The sequence below is a fragment of the Protopterus annectens genome, chromosome 6.part0 (genome assembly GCF_019279795.1).
Source record: "Protopterus annectens isolate FY-2018-M chromosome 6.part0, PAN1.0, whole genome shotgun sequence".
NCBI lineage: Eukaryota > Metazoa > Chordata > Ceratodontiformes > Protopteridae > Protopterus > Protopterus annectens.
Window position 1 is genome coordinate 1,334,269,238 of NC_056737.1, and position 14,697 is coordinate 1,334,283,934.

The 14,697-nt window shown below is 42.3% G+C and overlaps 1 protein-coding gene across 3 annotated transcripts in view; it reads right to left on the reverse strand.

Moving 5' to 3' along the window:
• The window catches only part of PRPF40A (pre-mRNA processing factor 40 homolog A), a 3,102,395-nt gene that overhangs the window by 2,017,535 nt on the left and 1,070,163 nt on the right, over window positions 1-14,697 (reverse strand). For all 3 annotated transcript variants that reach the window (XM_044074905.1, XM_044074903.1, XM_044074904.1), the window contains exon 12: window positions 11,699-11,763. In XM_044074905.1, coding sequence (XP_043930840.1) covers window positions 11,699-11,763 — 65 coding nt within the window. The remainder of the gene's footprint in view (window positions 1-11,698; window positions 11,764-14,697) is intronic.

A 14,697-nucleotide genomic window follows, 5' to 3' on the forward strand; every position in this document is an offset into this window, starting at 1 on the left:
ATTAAGTCTTGTACATATTTATTATTCTGCCCAAGCAGGAAAAGTATACATATTTTGTTTAAGGAGTTCCAAAGTATGTTGCCGATATTTAAGCATATGGAACTGACAATTTAGTGCCCTGATAGCAAGAGTAATTGAGGTGTATATTTTTTTACCCCATTTGCCCAATGCTTGGGAATCCCTGTCTGAGGGGGTGGGATTCTTAGCAGAGGTTGCTTTAATCCGTTTAGACCCTTAAGAAATGACCTCAGGGTCAGCTGTAGGATTTTTAAAAAGGTATTTGTGAGAGTCAGGGACTCTGTAGTACCTGTCTCGTTTTCTGGGAGCAGGAGGTAGGGCGGCTGTATTCAAGGAAAACATCCTCCACCACATCCAGGACTGGGGGGATGGCTAATGGTCTGTGTTGCGGAAGGTCTAAAAATTCCCTGAGTCTCTTTTTAGACTGAGGGTAGTCCTGACTCTCCCATTAGAAATGCTCCCTTAGAGTATGGAGGGTTTCCCCAAAGGAAAAATCCTCTGGGGCAGAGGCTGAAGAATGGAGTCCTCTGCATCAGAATCCTCATAAGTGGAGAGGGGTTCCATGACTTCATAGTCAGATGCATCAGATTCATCTGACTCTTGTTCAGACAAAACTACTGGGGACAGATCTGTTTTCCTTTGTGAGGGGATAGCTTGGCTTCCCCCTGATCAGCATGATAAGGTTTTCTGCCATTTTAAGCATTTGAGAATGAGGCAAGGTAGCAGGCACCTGAGAGTGAGCAGTCGGTTTCTTGGGTGTGGTTCGAACCCTGGGCCTAAGGAACTCAGTTGTTTTCAAAAGAACAGTAGTCACGAAAAAAGATGTCTGTCTGTGTCGAGATTCAGTGGTGTAAATTACTTCCTTGGAAGCCGGTGCCTGCTCAGCAGCTCCGGACCCATCCAAGGTAGAGAAGACCGCAGGATCCTTCGATGGAGAGTTTTGCGGCATACCAGACCCCAAAAGGGTCTCGGTAGCGGCCTGCAAATCAACTGAAGTGGACATCAGGGGATGCAAAAGCGCCTCACTGAGTACCAGAGGACTGACGACTAGCTTAATGAAAGCATCGTCGGTAGGTTTGGACCTGTGCGGTCTGTCTCTATCTCGTTTTTTCGGAAGATCTGCTGTCGGATGGCTTACCGAAGCCATATCTGAATTCGAGGACTGTAAACAAAAGTATCTGGCGACAATAAGGGCCCGACAGATAGTTCTGGCGTTAAACAAAGCACATTAGCGACAACGGGGGACATCGTGGTCTAGGCTTGGACAAGTGACGCAGTAAGAGTGGAAGTCTCGGTGTGGTATTTGCTTTCCACAGGCGAGACAATTAACTTTTTTTGATATTGGTTAGTGCAAGAAAAAAGGATCCACAACGGGGTACTTAGCTTTAAAAGACTTCAACTTCAATTCGGAAACGAAAACTCAGGTAGCGGCCGACCGGCACTTGCGTGAACTGTTTTCTGCTTCAGGCTCCACAGCAAGAAAGACTGATATAATGGCGTCGGCTGCCTTACTTTATACCACTGCCGTCAGTCCTCAAGTGACAGCAACCGACACAAATACCAAGTCTCCGGTATTCGGGCCGGCCGAGGGCTACTATGGCAGGCATAACCCAAATGTGATGACTGCAACAGTGAAACTCGAAGAACATCATACGTTTGAATCTGGCATTCAGATATGGAGGCAGAGAAATTCTGAGGATGGTGCGTATGTATGTCACTTTTATGGCCGATGTCTGATCGCAGCCTACATGCAATGTACCGCACACCCTACAGCTGCAAAAGTCTTTTGTATACTGGCGGACATCGGGTCGCCTATGGCGGGGAACTCCCTCATGTAATGAATACTGCAACAGATGAATAGAAGGACATCAACAAATGCTCAAATGATCACCGCTGCAAGTAACATTTGCTATACGGGTTATATTTTACCAAAGATACAATAGATGGCCAGCTTCCAAAGCTTCAGAGCACCTTCCATGTGCCCAAAGTGTCAAGCAGCCTGAGCTCTGTCCCTTAGGTTCATAGGTTTATACTAGGCTATCTGCCCCAAGGCATTTATAAGCCTAGCCCAAATTTTTGTGGCTTATGCCACCCCTTATATGAAAAAATACTGTACCCATTAGTTTATTGTGCCTCTGTCCAGCAGTGACACAGAGATGATTCCCGGGGTAAACCTACGATCTCCCATCCACAGGTCAAGATTTCTCTTGAACAAAGTCAGAGAGGTGCTCTGCCTCACATGGACCGGGACTCTATTCCACAGCATAGGGAGTCTCTGAGTGATAAATCTATCCCTCCAGCACGTCCTATTTATATCCGTGCTAAGGTTTAAGTCGCTTGCTCTAGTGGTTTTGGTGGATTTGGATTTTTTGAGGTGGAGCATGTCCATTAATTCCGGGTTGGACATGGCCTTGTATGTCAGGCACATGTCACCTCTGAGCAGACGGTATGCGACTAAATAGAGCTGGAGTTTCTTCAATCTGGCAGCATATGACAGATTTTGGAGTCCCTTTATCCTTTTGGTGAGAAACTTTTGGGGTCTCTCCAATTGCTGCAGATGTCGGGCGAGATACATCCCGAATGGGGCATTGTACTCGATCATTGGTCTGATAAGTGAAGAGTACAGGGAACAATGACCTCACTAGATCTGGATGTGAATCCCTTCATGATCAGGTGGGCAATGTAGAAGGTCTTTCTAACCACTTTAGCAACGTGAGTGTCAAAAGAAAGGCCACTGTCAACCTGGGTCCCCAGGTCCCTGATAACCTCTTCTGTGCTTAGTGGATTGCCACCTATATGGTAGCTTGGGGTTACCTTGTTTTTCCCGAAGGGTATGACTATACATTTTTTGGCATTTAACTTCAGGCCATGGCTCTGGCACCAGCTATCTGTTTCCGTGAGTCCCTCCTGAAGGATATCCGTGTCCGATGCACTTTCCACTATGGCGCCCAGTTTGCAGTCGTCTGAAAACTTTGTCAGCCAAAGACCTCCCATGTTGGCCTGTACTTCTGAGAAGTAGATGCCGAACAATAGGGGGCCAAGGACCGAGCTCTGTGGGACACCACTTGTGACCGGCTTGGAGTCTGACATAGCGCCAGCAACTCTAACCCTGTGGGTTCTGTCCTTAAGCCAGTTTGCAACCCATCTTGGGTTTACATTTAAGCTGGTAAGTTTTTTTACAATACCCGAGTGGGGTATTGTGTCAAAAGCCTTTGCAAGGTCAAGGTAGGCTGTATGGACTGCCTTTCCCTCATCAATGGCCTTGGTGACTGTTTCGAAGAAGTCGACCAAGTTCAAAAGGCATGATCTTCCCTTGACGAAGCCAAACTGGGTCGGGTCCAATGTCTGCAAGTCCCCTATATTTTTGTTTATGAGCTCCATTATGATCCTCTCCATAGCTTTGCAGACTAGACTTGTTAAGCTTATGGGGCGGTAATTACCAGGGTCCGTAGAGGCACCACCTTTGTGGAGTGGGACCACAGTTGCCGTACGCCACTCCTTGGGCACGATCCTGTGGTAAGGCTGAGATTAAACAGCTGCCTTATGTGCGGGTTTAATTCCTCATTTAGCTCGTGTAGCACACAGCCGGGGACACCATCCGGTCCCATTGATGCTGTGTTTTTAGCTTTAGAGAGAGCAGCTTTCACCTGCGCATTTGAGATCTCTGGGAGGCTACACTCCGCTGGGATAGTTATCTCTCCTTTAGGGGGAGAGAGGGCCCTGAAGTTTGCACTGAACCTGTCTGCCAGTATGTTGGCAATGTCTGTGGGTTCAGTGATTTTTGTATCATTTTGGACTAATTCTGAGCATATCTGGGAGTTTCCACCCAGGTTCCTAACATAGCTGAAAAAGGCCTTATGATTGTCCTTTGTATCCATGGCAATTTTTCTCTCAAAATTGGCCTTAGTTGATTTTATGAGTGCTCGTATTTTTTTACTAATAATGATCAGGGGTGACTTCCCTTTTATGGATTTTGTTTTATCATGTAATAGCTTTCTCCTCTTATTGTAAAGTTTGTTAATGGCTGGGGTCCACCAGACTGGACGTTCGCCCTTTGTGGAAAGAGTCTTGGTTTTATTTGGGATTGCCTGATCCATGCAGTCCTGGAGGTGTTCATAGAAGGCATTTGTAAGGGCTTCCGCAGCTTGGGTTGTGGTTTCCGCTGTCTCAGGGGCCTTGAAGGATAACCCACCAGTCTTGAGTAGTGTGAAGTTTGCTTTAGAGAAGTTCTTCACTGTGGTCTTTTTTGTTTGGGGTGGGGGCGGGATGTGGATTTCCAGTGAGATTAGTTTATGATCAGATCTCACCAATGAGGGATATACTTCCGGTGTGGAGCATTTTGTCCCCATGTTTGTGATAATGAGATCTAGTATATTTTCTCCTCTCGTGGGAACAGTGACTAGCTGTTCCATGGCATTTGAATTTATGAACTCCAGGAACCGTTGGGCTAGAAAGTTAGGGCTTGAGTAATGTTCCCAGTCTATATTCGGGTAGTTGAAGTCACCCAATATGATGGTGTTTGGAGATACATTTATACCCTCTAGTGTCTTCAGGAAGGCTGTGTGGTGTTCCTGAGTTTGAGAGGGTGGCCTGTAGCATGCTACAATTTGTAGAGCAGTTTTGCCTATGGTTAGTTGCACCTGGATGGTTTCCGAGCTTTGTGCGTTGCCACCAACCTGGAGGTGTGGGTATCCTTTATGAATATGGATACACCCCTCCTTTTGTGGTGTGGTCCGGGTTTTGGGGCGGAATGCATGATATGAGGTAAAACCTAATAGTGCCAGGGTGCTCTCAGGAGCCTTGAACCAGGTTTCAGTTACAGCACAGACATCGATGTTCTCCATACTGAGAAGGGCCTCGAGTGCGTGCATTTTGAGATTTAGACTTCTGGCATTGAGCAGCATTACCCTCAGTTTCTTCCCATTTTGTTTTCTAGGGTGGTAGGTTTAGAATTTGAGCCTTGCCTAAAAAGGCACTATAGGGGTGGCAAGAGCCTTAGCCAATATCCGAATCCCAGGGATGACAGGTGCAAGCCGTCCCTTGCTAAGCAGCGTGGCTTGTCAAGCATGTCATCCCAGGCAGACAGACACTGGATCCCCTTTGAATGACACCAGACATTAAGCCAATTGTTAAAGCTGATCATCTTGTCTCTATATTGTGGCATCATTCTTGGTGAAGGAAGGATACTGCTCAGGGTTAGGGTCATACCTGCCTGGGCTACATAATCAGAGATCTCCTCTAAGTCTCTTTTCATGTAGTCCAGGGAGGTATGTCTCAGGTCGTTCACACCAGCATGGACAATGACTGTGTCATATTTGTACTTGCCGTGGAGTGACCCGAGTGCTTGTGTTATGTGGCGGATTCTAGCGCCCGATAGGCAGCTTACTGTGACCCTCTCCTTGTTCAGCCTGGTGAGTGGGACGTCAGTGTGTCTGACTATGGAGTCACCTATGACAAGTATGTTTGGTGTTGTATTTGGCTTTAAGGGCTGTGACTGCTTTGCACACTGCTTTTGTGGTTTATGTGTTGCTTGTGGGGTGTCTTGAGGTAGCAGTTGTTTGGGTGTCTGCTTTGGAGGCCTCTGCTGTTTAGGTAAATTTTACTCAGAGCCTCCGAGTATGTCTTTGTGTGTTTATGTGTTTGATTCAGTAGTGTGGTAGCATTATGTGAGGCTGGTTTTGTGGTGTGTGTAGTTGCCTTCTCCACCTGTCTGGTCTTGCCAGTCCTGAGTTGAGAGAGCTCAGCCTCCAGTTTGGCTAAATAGCTGCATCTCTCGCAAGTATTTGTGTTATGTGGGAGGAGGAGAGGGTTGTCTGTGTACATGAGGCAGTTATAACATTGCTTCAAGATTCCCAGATTCACCAGCTGGACCGGAGAGGAGATTGACAACTGACCTTTGGACATGCTAGAATAATATTGGGAATTCCTTAATAATTGAAAACAAGGGCTAGTGGGGAGTGAGGGTGTAGTGCTTTGTATTTTTAGTGCTGACATATAATTGCTTTAGTAAGCAAGTGCCAGGTAACTTGAGTGCAATGTGTTACAACTAAATGCAAAAACGGCAAACAGTAACTTTCTTTCAAGTGAAACAAGGAAATAAGTACAGTAAGCAATGCAGATATCACTAGTGATCCACAGAAGCGATGAGAAGCCGCGTATTAGGTGGAATTAGCTTCCAGGGAAATAACAAGCAAACAAACAACAAGCATATAAACAAAGCTAGATTCAGCAGGCCTGGATCTAGTCTATGCTAGAGCAAACAAGGTGTACCAATTTCAGTAAGATACAGTTCAAATATTCAGGCACTATAAACCTTTAACCAGAAATTCCCAGCTCAGAAGGGCAGAGTCCAGCCTCTTCTCCTACAAGAGTGCAGACCACGAACCTTCTTAATGTAAAATAACTGGCCTGAAGCCCAAGTACCTAAACCAGAACTAATACACTTGGACACTGGGCTCTCAATCAGCAGTTCCCAACTTAGAAGGATGAAAGCTACCTGTCCTGCCACCACAGTGCTTGCCACAAACCTTCCTAATGTAAAACAACTGGTCTGAAGCCCAAGTGCTTAATCCAAAAGGCTTAGAATGATAGCTACACTTTAATCAAGTTACAACCAAGCAGTAATAAATACAATTGAATACTTTAGAGAATGTCTGGATTAGTGCTCAAGTTACACAAACAACGCTAGATCCAGCAGGCTCGAATCCAGTCTATGCCACAGCAAACAAGGCGCACCAACTTCAGTAAGAAGCAGTTCAGATATGCATGCACTATAAGCCTTTAACCAGAAATTCCCAGCTCAGAAGGGCAGAGTCCAGCCTCTCCTCCCACAAGAGTGCAGACCACAAACCCTCTTAATGTAAAATAACTGGCCTGAAAGCCCAAGTGCTTAAACCAGAATTAATACACTTTTAGAATAACAGACACTGAGCCCTCAATCAGCAGTTCTCAACCTAGAAGGATGTAAGCTACCTGTTCTGCCACAACAGTGCAGACCACAAACCCTCTCAGTGCAAAACAACTGGTCCGAAGCCCAAGTGTTTAAACCAAAAGGCTTAGAATGAGTTACACCAAGCAGTAATAAATACAATTGAGTATTTTTAAGATGATGCAAAAGTAAAATGAAGTAGGTAGAAACACAAGTACAGTAAAAGCAGATGAAATTTTTTTTTTTTTTTTATCTGAACAAGTGCTGAGATCAAAGAAACAGATTTGAGAGCTGAAACTAGAAAACTGGCTAGTTATAAGGAAAAAAAAACAGCTAGAAGGCTTCCCTCAAACACAGAAGGGCTTTGGGGCTCAGAAGCCTACAAATAGTCTATACCACTTAACAGGAAAGGCAGGAAATGAGCTTAATTTTTTTTTTTTGTCAGTTTCCCAGATGCTCTCTTTGTACACAGTAGGAGTGCCTGAAATCAGAATATGATCTCACTGCACTCAGTTGAGTGAGCAAATGAGATGAACCCAGAGGCAGGCTGAGGGGCGGGCAGTTTCAAGGCCACTAAGATTAACACCAAGCTTGAAAGGAAAAGACTAGGAACACCAAAAAAAAAAAGTAAATAAATAAATACATTTCCACACTTTGGCATAAAACACACACCAAAAAGCAAGGGGAATAAAGGGAGGAAACAGGTACTGCAGCAGTGATCATTCAAACATCTGATCACATGTTAACAGAAAACTGGAAATAAACTGCAATATCTTCTAAACCATATTTTCAAACTGTAAATTTTCCATATAGTCTTTCTTCCTGCAACTGTATGCACACATTGTTCTTCGTTTTCGTTCAAATTATACTCATGCTTTTTTTTAATATGTACACGTGAAGCCTCCCCGGGCCTCTGCTGAAAAAGGGTTCTCTTATGGCTCAGTCACATTTTTCCCAATAAACAACAAAAACGGATGAATAAATGCAGCACAAAAAATCCTCCAAGGTGGTAAACTCGGGGGGGGGGGGGGATTAGGCTATGGAGTTCAAATGCAAAATAAAACATGCACCAGTCAGACAAGGAAACTGGCAACATGACCATATCAATGGCTAACTCACTGAGGCAGAATCTCAAGTCTAGTGTGGATCCAAAATGATGTGTAACAAGACTACCCAAGTAAATCTGAACACCTCGATAATACAAAATAATTATTTTACATATACCAATGACTCCTCATCAACCTAGATACTAAAGTTACCCCACAATCAATACCATAACACACCAGAGGTATCCAAAAGATGTTTACCAACAAGAAAAACTTTCACTGTCAACTTCTTATCGGCCTTTAGGGGAGTGAAGGGACCATCTTTAGGGACCTTTAAATCAAACTACTCCTATGAGTAAGGCACACTATAGAAAAAATCAGGCAGAAACTTGTACAGCAGATTGCAATGAGATGTGACCTGGAAGTTTAGCACTTCTCCACTAAAATTGTTATTTATCTTGTTTTAATGATGGTATATGTGCATTGTTCTACATATGTGTTTATTAACATTTGCATTAATCTATTTATTTACAGTATACCATAATATGTCAATTTTCACACGTGTACATAGGTTTCTGCTCTTTTATTTCTGAAGATTTTCTCTCTGGGCTGCCGCTGAAAGTTAATAAAATTATCCAGTCAGACTTTACCAGTAAATAAATATCAATAATAAAGAACAGATTTGAAAAGAAAGTCATATGCAAAACACTTTAGTGTTAAATGCAGTTCATAATAGTCTAAACAGATACACCAAATAAGACAAGTGGAATAAAGCTATACAGCATAGTTGTTGGCACCCTTTTCATTTCATCTTCCACTTTAGAAGCCTTAGAATTAAGAAGCTGATCCTAGGAAGTAGGCCAAGGAAAGGGCTTCCACCTGAGAGCAGCCCCACATGATGCCCACTCTCCCTATAAGACCCTTCAACGTCTTACTGATAATGACAACATCAACAGAGAAGGACAACCTACAAAGAATAAGACAGCTGTGAATAAACAACAATAACAGTTCACGAGTGTCAGATGACACCAATGGAAGGTAAGATTATATACAGTCAGCCAGTCATCAGCTGGAAATAAAAAAAAACACAGGAGGGAGGGATGGTAAGTTAGCACTTCCATTACAATGGTAATATGAAACCAAGAATACAGGTATAGATGAAAATATGTGGGCCTCCAAAATGGAGAACGAAATAGCACGTTTCAGTCACTCTTGACAACAAACTTTATAATGCACCACAAACATGAAGATGGACACAGTCTCTCTGTTTCTTCCTCAAAATGATGCAGAGGACTGTCTAGGATTCATAGGACGATATTAGGCTACTGGCCCAGAGACCCTTATAAGACTAGGCAAGAATTTCACCCACATTCCCACAAAGTCAGCACCTGTTTCCCCTGTCCAGCAGGGACACAGGTGGGATCTCAGGGGGGTGTATTTTCTGTTTCTCGTCCAGGTTCCTCTTAGAGAGCGCTAGTGAGGTACTCTGCTTGATATGGACAGGGAGTCTATTTCACAGATGGGGGAAGAGTCTTTCGGACACAAATATATCCCATCAAGTTCTATGAATGTCACAGACCAGGTTGATGTCTTGTGTGTGGGCTGGGTGAGTAGAGTTTGACTTATGGACATGCAGTAACTATCAAGGCTGGGTCTGAGATGGCCCTGTATGCCAGACAAAGGTCACCTCTCAGCAGTCTGTACGAGTAGAGAGATTGGGCTTTTAGCCTATCTGTACAGGATTGGTGTTTGAGACCCTGGATTTTCCTGGTCAGGAACCTCTGTAGTCTCTCCAGCTGTTGCATGTGCTTGGCACTGTACGGATTATGGGTCTGATAAGGGAGGAGTACAGGGATGTTATGACCGCCTTGCTCCTGGATGAAATACCCTTACTTATGAGGTGGGCCATGTAGAAAGCCTTCCATACAACATAGCAACCTGACTTTTGATCATCACGTCGCCTATCAACCTGGGTGCTTGCATCAGTCACAACTGACTGTGTGCTTAATATGTTGTTATTAATGTGATAATTAGCGAGGACGCCTTTTTCCACAAAGGGGATAATGATGCATTTCTTGGTATTCAGTTTGAAGCTATGCTTCTGGCACCAATCATTAGTTTGGGTAAGGCCCTCTTGGAGGATGTTCACATTACTAGGGGAATTTAAGACAGCGCACAGCTTGCAGTCATCTGCAAACTTGGTCAGCCACAGACCACTGTTTTTGGCTTGCACCTCAGAAAAGAATTACGGGTCTACTACTAGATGTGACTTCCCCTATCTTACTGAGTGGGTTCCATCAGTGAAGCCAGTTAGCTACCCATCTGGTAACATGCAGGTAGATACCTAGCTGGGAGAGTTTATCTATTATGCTCAAGTCGGGAATAGTGTAGAAGGCGTTGGGTAGATCAATGTAGACGGTGTACACAGTCTTCCCCTCGCTCATAGCTTTGGTGACTGTTTCAAAGTAGTCAACCAAATTTAACAGCCATGGTCTCCCTTTGACAAAACCAAACTGTGTGGGTCAAACGTTTGGAGGTTGCCAATGCCTTTGTTTATAAGGTTCATGATAATGCGTTCCACTGCCCTGAAGATCAGGCTAGTTAGGCCGATGGGCATATAATTGCCTGGGTCGGTGGACACTCCACCTTTGTGTACAAGGATTTGCCTTTTAGCCTCCTGGAAAGTTTTCACAATATCCAGGAGCAGGGCAGAATCTTCATCAAAATCAAGCCTTAACATAGTCAGAAAATGGGCATATACACATTTTCTGAAAACTAGCTAAATGGCTTCTTTACATCTACATGAAAAAAAATGATACAACAGATGGCCAGCTTTCAAACTAACTACAAGAAGGGCACCTACACTGCTCAGTGGGAAAGAACCAAAAAGTAACAAGTGTTGCCAATGTAATATTCATAAATGGCCTCAAGCCCTTGGACAATTTTCTGGCCGAAACAAACATCAATGCTTGATAGCATTTTCTAGCAGCAGTGATGTTCTAGAAATAAAAAGCAACAGTTGGCTGTTGACTCAAACACTTTAGCACTGCTTGGAAAACATAATTTTTTTACCAACAGATGTAAAATGACAGCTTAAAATTCCAAAAATCATCAACCTTTTTCTAGAAGGGATCATGAGGTTGAGTTAACTGTTGCCATCTCTCTCGATTCAATGCTACACGCCTGCCTTCTTCAACACACGTGCCTGACTGCAACAGATGATATCTCAAACAATCCAACCATCTCTTCGCTGGACACCCTCATTTCCTCTTAACTTCTGTCCGTTACAAATCTTTTTCACCAGATTGCCTTCTGCTTCTCTGCACGTGCAAAAAACACCATAATCTGTTCTCTTTGATCTTTTCTGAAATTGGAGATACTTTGGCTTCTGATCTCATAACCAGATTTCTTTGCCTCTCCCACAGGGTGCATCCTACTACCCTTCTCAGACAATTAATTTCCATCAGCTCTAGCTTTCTTATCTGCTCTAACTTTACTGCCCAGGTTTCTGTACCACACAGTAGTACTGGCCGCAACACAGTTTTGTACACTTTACTTTTCAGCTATGATCAAGATGTTATGTTTCTTGAGAAGAGACAACTGTAACTATAAAAAGTCTAAAAATTTTTTAAAGTGCACACTATGCCTAAGCAGCACATTATCGTCTTCATTAATCTTTGGGTTAGATTTTTAATCCTCAACGTACCTGTATCGGGGATCATTAATGATCATCTTCATAGCTTGTTCCCATGTAGCGTTAGATGGCACACGCTGCAAATGGTGGCATAAAGAAGTGAGATAAAACAGTATGAACATTAAACACATAGCAGAAACCCAATTTCTAATGTTTGTAACTTCTGTACCTATACACTAATAAAAAAAAAAAATCAGCAAAAAAACACACTCAGATGCAATGTAAACTGCTACCATGAACTGTAGTGTTCAAACATATGGTGTATGATATACCCACATCATAAAACAAATTGAGCTGCATGCAGAAATACACAATTCACTAATGCAACACGTGCATTAACACTTACTGCTGCTTTCAGATAAATGATTAGCAGCAGCACCGTTTCTAATCATCAATTGTCAAACTAAATGAAAACTACGTAAATCATCTATATCAAATAATGCTTCACAAATTATATCAGGAAATCCTTCAAAATAAATCTTCACCGGCTAAACAAACTACAGCTGTGTAGGAAAGTGAAGTTGTGTAAGTAAACTCACAGTAAGAGCAGATGTTCAAATGATCACTGCTGCAACAGCCTTAGCTATATGGGTTATATCGTGCAAAGTATACAACAGCTGACCAGGTTCCAAAGCTTCAGGGCACCTTTCAAGTGATCAAACTTTCTGGCAGCTTGAGAAGACTAAAAGACAAGTTTAAACACCAAGCCCTTCAGAGCTTTCCTGCCAACAGAGAGAGGAAAGCTAAATTCTGTTTTGCGGGGTGTTTTTTTTTTTTTTTTTTAATGTCAGGGTATAGATATTTATTTTTTTGTTGTTCCTAGTATAACAGAATACAACCCATACAGCTGAAGCTACTGCATCCGTGATCAATATGATTAACATCTTACCTTCTGCCACAGGATCTCACTTCCAGAACTTTTCACCCTTCACCCAGTTAGCCAGGCAGACAGATGCCCACTCACTAGGAAGTCAGAATGTCTACAGTATAAAAGGAACAGCCACATGCACTATTTTTGCTCTTTCTTGCCTATAAAGTAGCAGGGGTCTGGCAGAAGCCACAGCACTTGCCACCCAGGTGGCAAATGTCACCAGGACTGATATCAACCCCATGAAACTTCAAAGTTACCTTCTCCAAACACTAAACAAAAGTCTAAAGAGGAGTAGGGATACACTGAAGATTTTGACGACAGTGAAGGTGAGAACAATGGGTGAATGGATACTTGTCCCAACGTCAGGATGCTATCTGATAAAGGAATGGAGAAAAGAGATATTACTGCAGTAATGAATATCCTTGAACATGTACAATTATGATAGGAGGGGTGTATACTGTTCTAGTCTGCACCTCTCATTCCAAGGCTTCTGCATACTAGTTAAAGCCACCTCCCGCCAGAGCTTTTTAGGGCAGCGTCTAGTCGACGGGCATTTAAATGCATGTTAATCCTGAACCTTGATCAAATTAAGATGGCTCTTCTCTAAACAGCAGCAGTGACAGCATTCCCTCTATATCAAGGTTTTGCACTTTTCATGTCTGGTTTCAAAGGCAACGGTCACGGAATCTCCACAGTTGTCAAGGCACATATTACCTCCAGACAAATCCTTAGGAATCAACATCCTGAAGTCATTCAACTGTAGATTATACTAGACAGGATTAATTATCTATGAATAGTTTGTTATAGAAGACATTACTGGCCCCTGATGACCACGGATGATTCTTCAATGTTCTAAATGATAATCCTGTTAGCACAAGCTCTATTATTTTAGGTGACTAACTGCCCTTCAAAAAACAAAGACGCCTCTGCTGCTAATGTAGGATATACCAAAAAATTCCCACACTTAAAAAAAACTCCCTTGAGCAGTTGAAAAACATAGCTGCTAGAGGACACAGCATACTTCTTTAACACCTTTACTACATTATCACCTAAGACATTGGCAACCATATATTTGTATAAAACAAACTACCATATTAACATGTCCCTAGTTACAAATATTATGCATCACGTATCTATCATTAATTCAACATTACACAAATTCCTTTATTCCTGCCTTCCTTTAAATCTCACTCCTCCTACAAAACATTATTCTGCATGTATTGTTCCCACAATTTCCTTTTTTTTATTTGTAGTTTGCTCCTGCCTTTTATAAAGATCCCACTTACAGATCTTTTATCTTGGTTACAGTATTCAATATTTTTCAAATACAGTTGGTTTAGACTTTGATTTCCATTTTCCAGTAACTGCATTTTTGGCAGCCACCAGAACTAAACTTAGCAAGGCCTAACTATGGTCCAGGCAATTCACATATTTTATCAAAACTCAATCATTTCCTTAGTCACACATTTGTTCACTCAATATTTCTGACAAGAGTACTCCACAGGGAATTTTTGAAGTCTTCCAACTCATTACACTCCCAAAACATAAATTCACAGTAACCTCTTTCTCCTAAATACTTCATTTTAGCATTTCCACATAAATATGGGTATTGCTAGACCAATTCATGTGCAAGTACATAGTTTACAGCTATAGCCTTAGTTTTATCTTCATTAATTTTATATATCCAAAAATTACTTCAAACTGTCTCAAGATGCTCTACACCACTCAGATATCCTTTCCTGGTTTCATCAGGTACAAAAAAGCCAACTCTTCTTGATTACCATTTATTTATTTTATTTATTTATTTTACATTTGTTAACCGGGCTAGTCTAGCTGGATATATTTCCATTTTCAGTAGAGGCCCGGGGAGAAAAGCTCCACATATAGAGATTACAGATTACAGACTGGTAGGACTTAGACAAGGAATATTGTTATCCAAACAAGAGTAGGAGTTAAAAATTTCTAGACAATCTAAATGCAATCATAATGAATATTATTACATAGTTTAAAAACAAGGAAACAAAAAACTGAAAGACCAAGGACAGAGAAATGTACATTGTTACCAAAAGGAAAGGAGTTTAACTATCTGGATAATCTAAAATAACATCATATTGAACATTTTTCTTAAGTTTAACAGCAG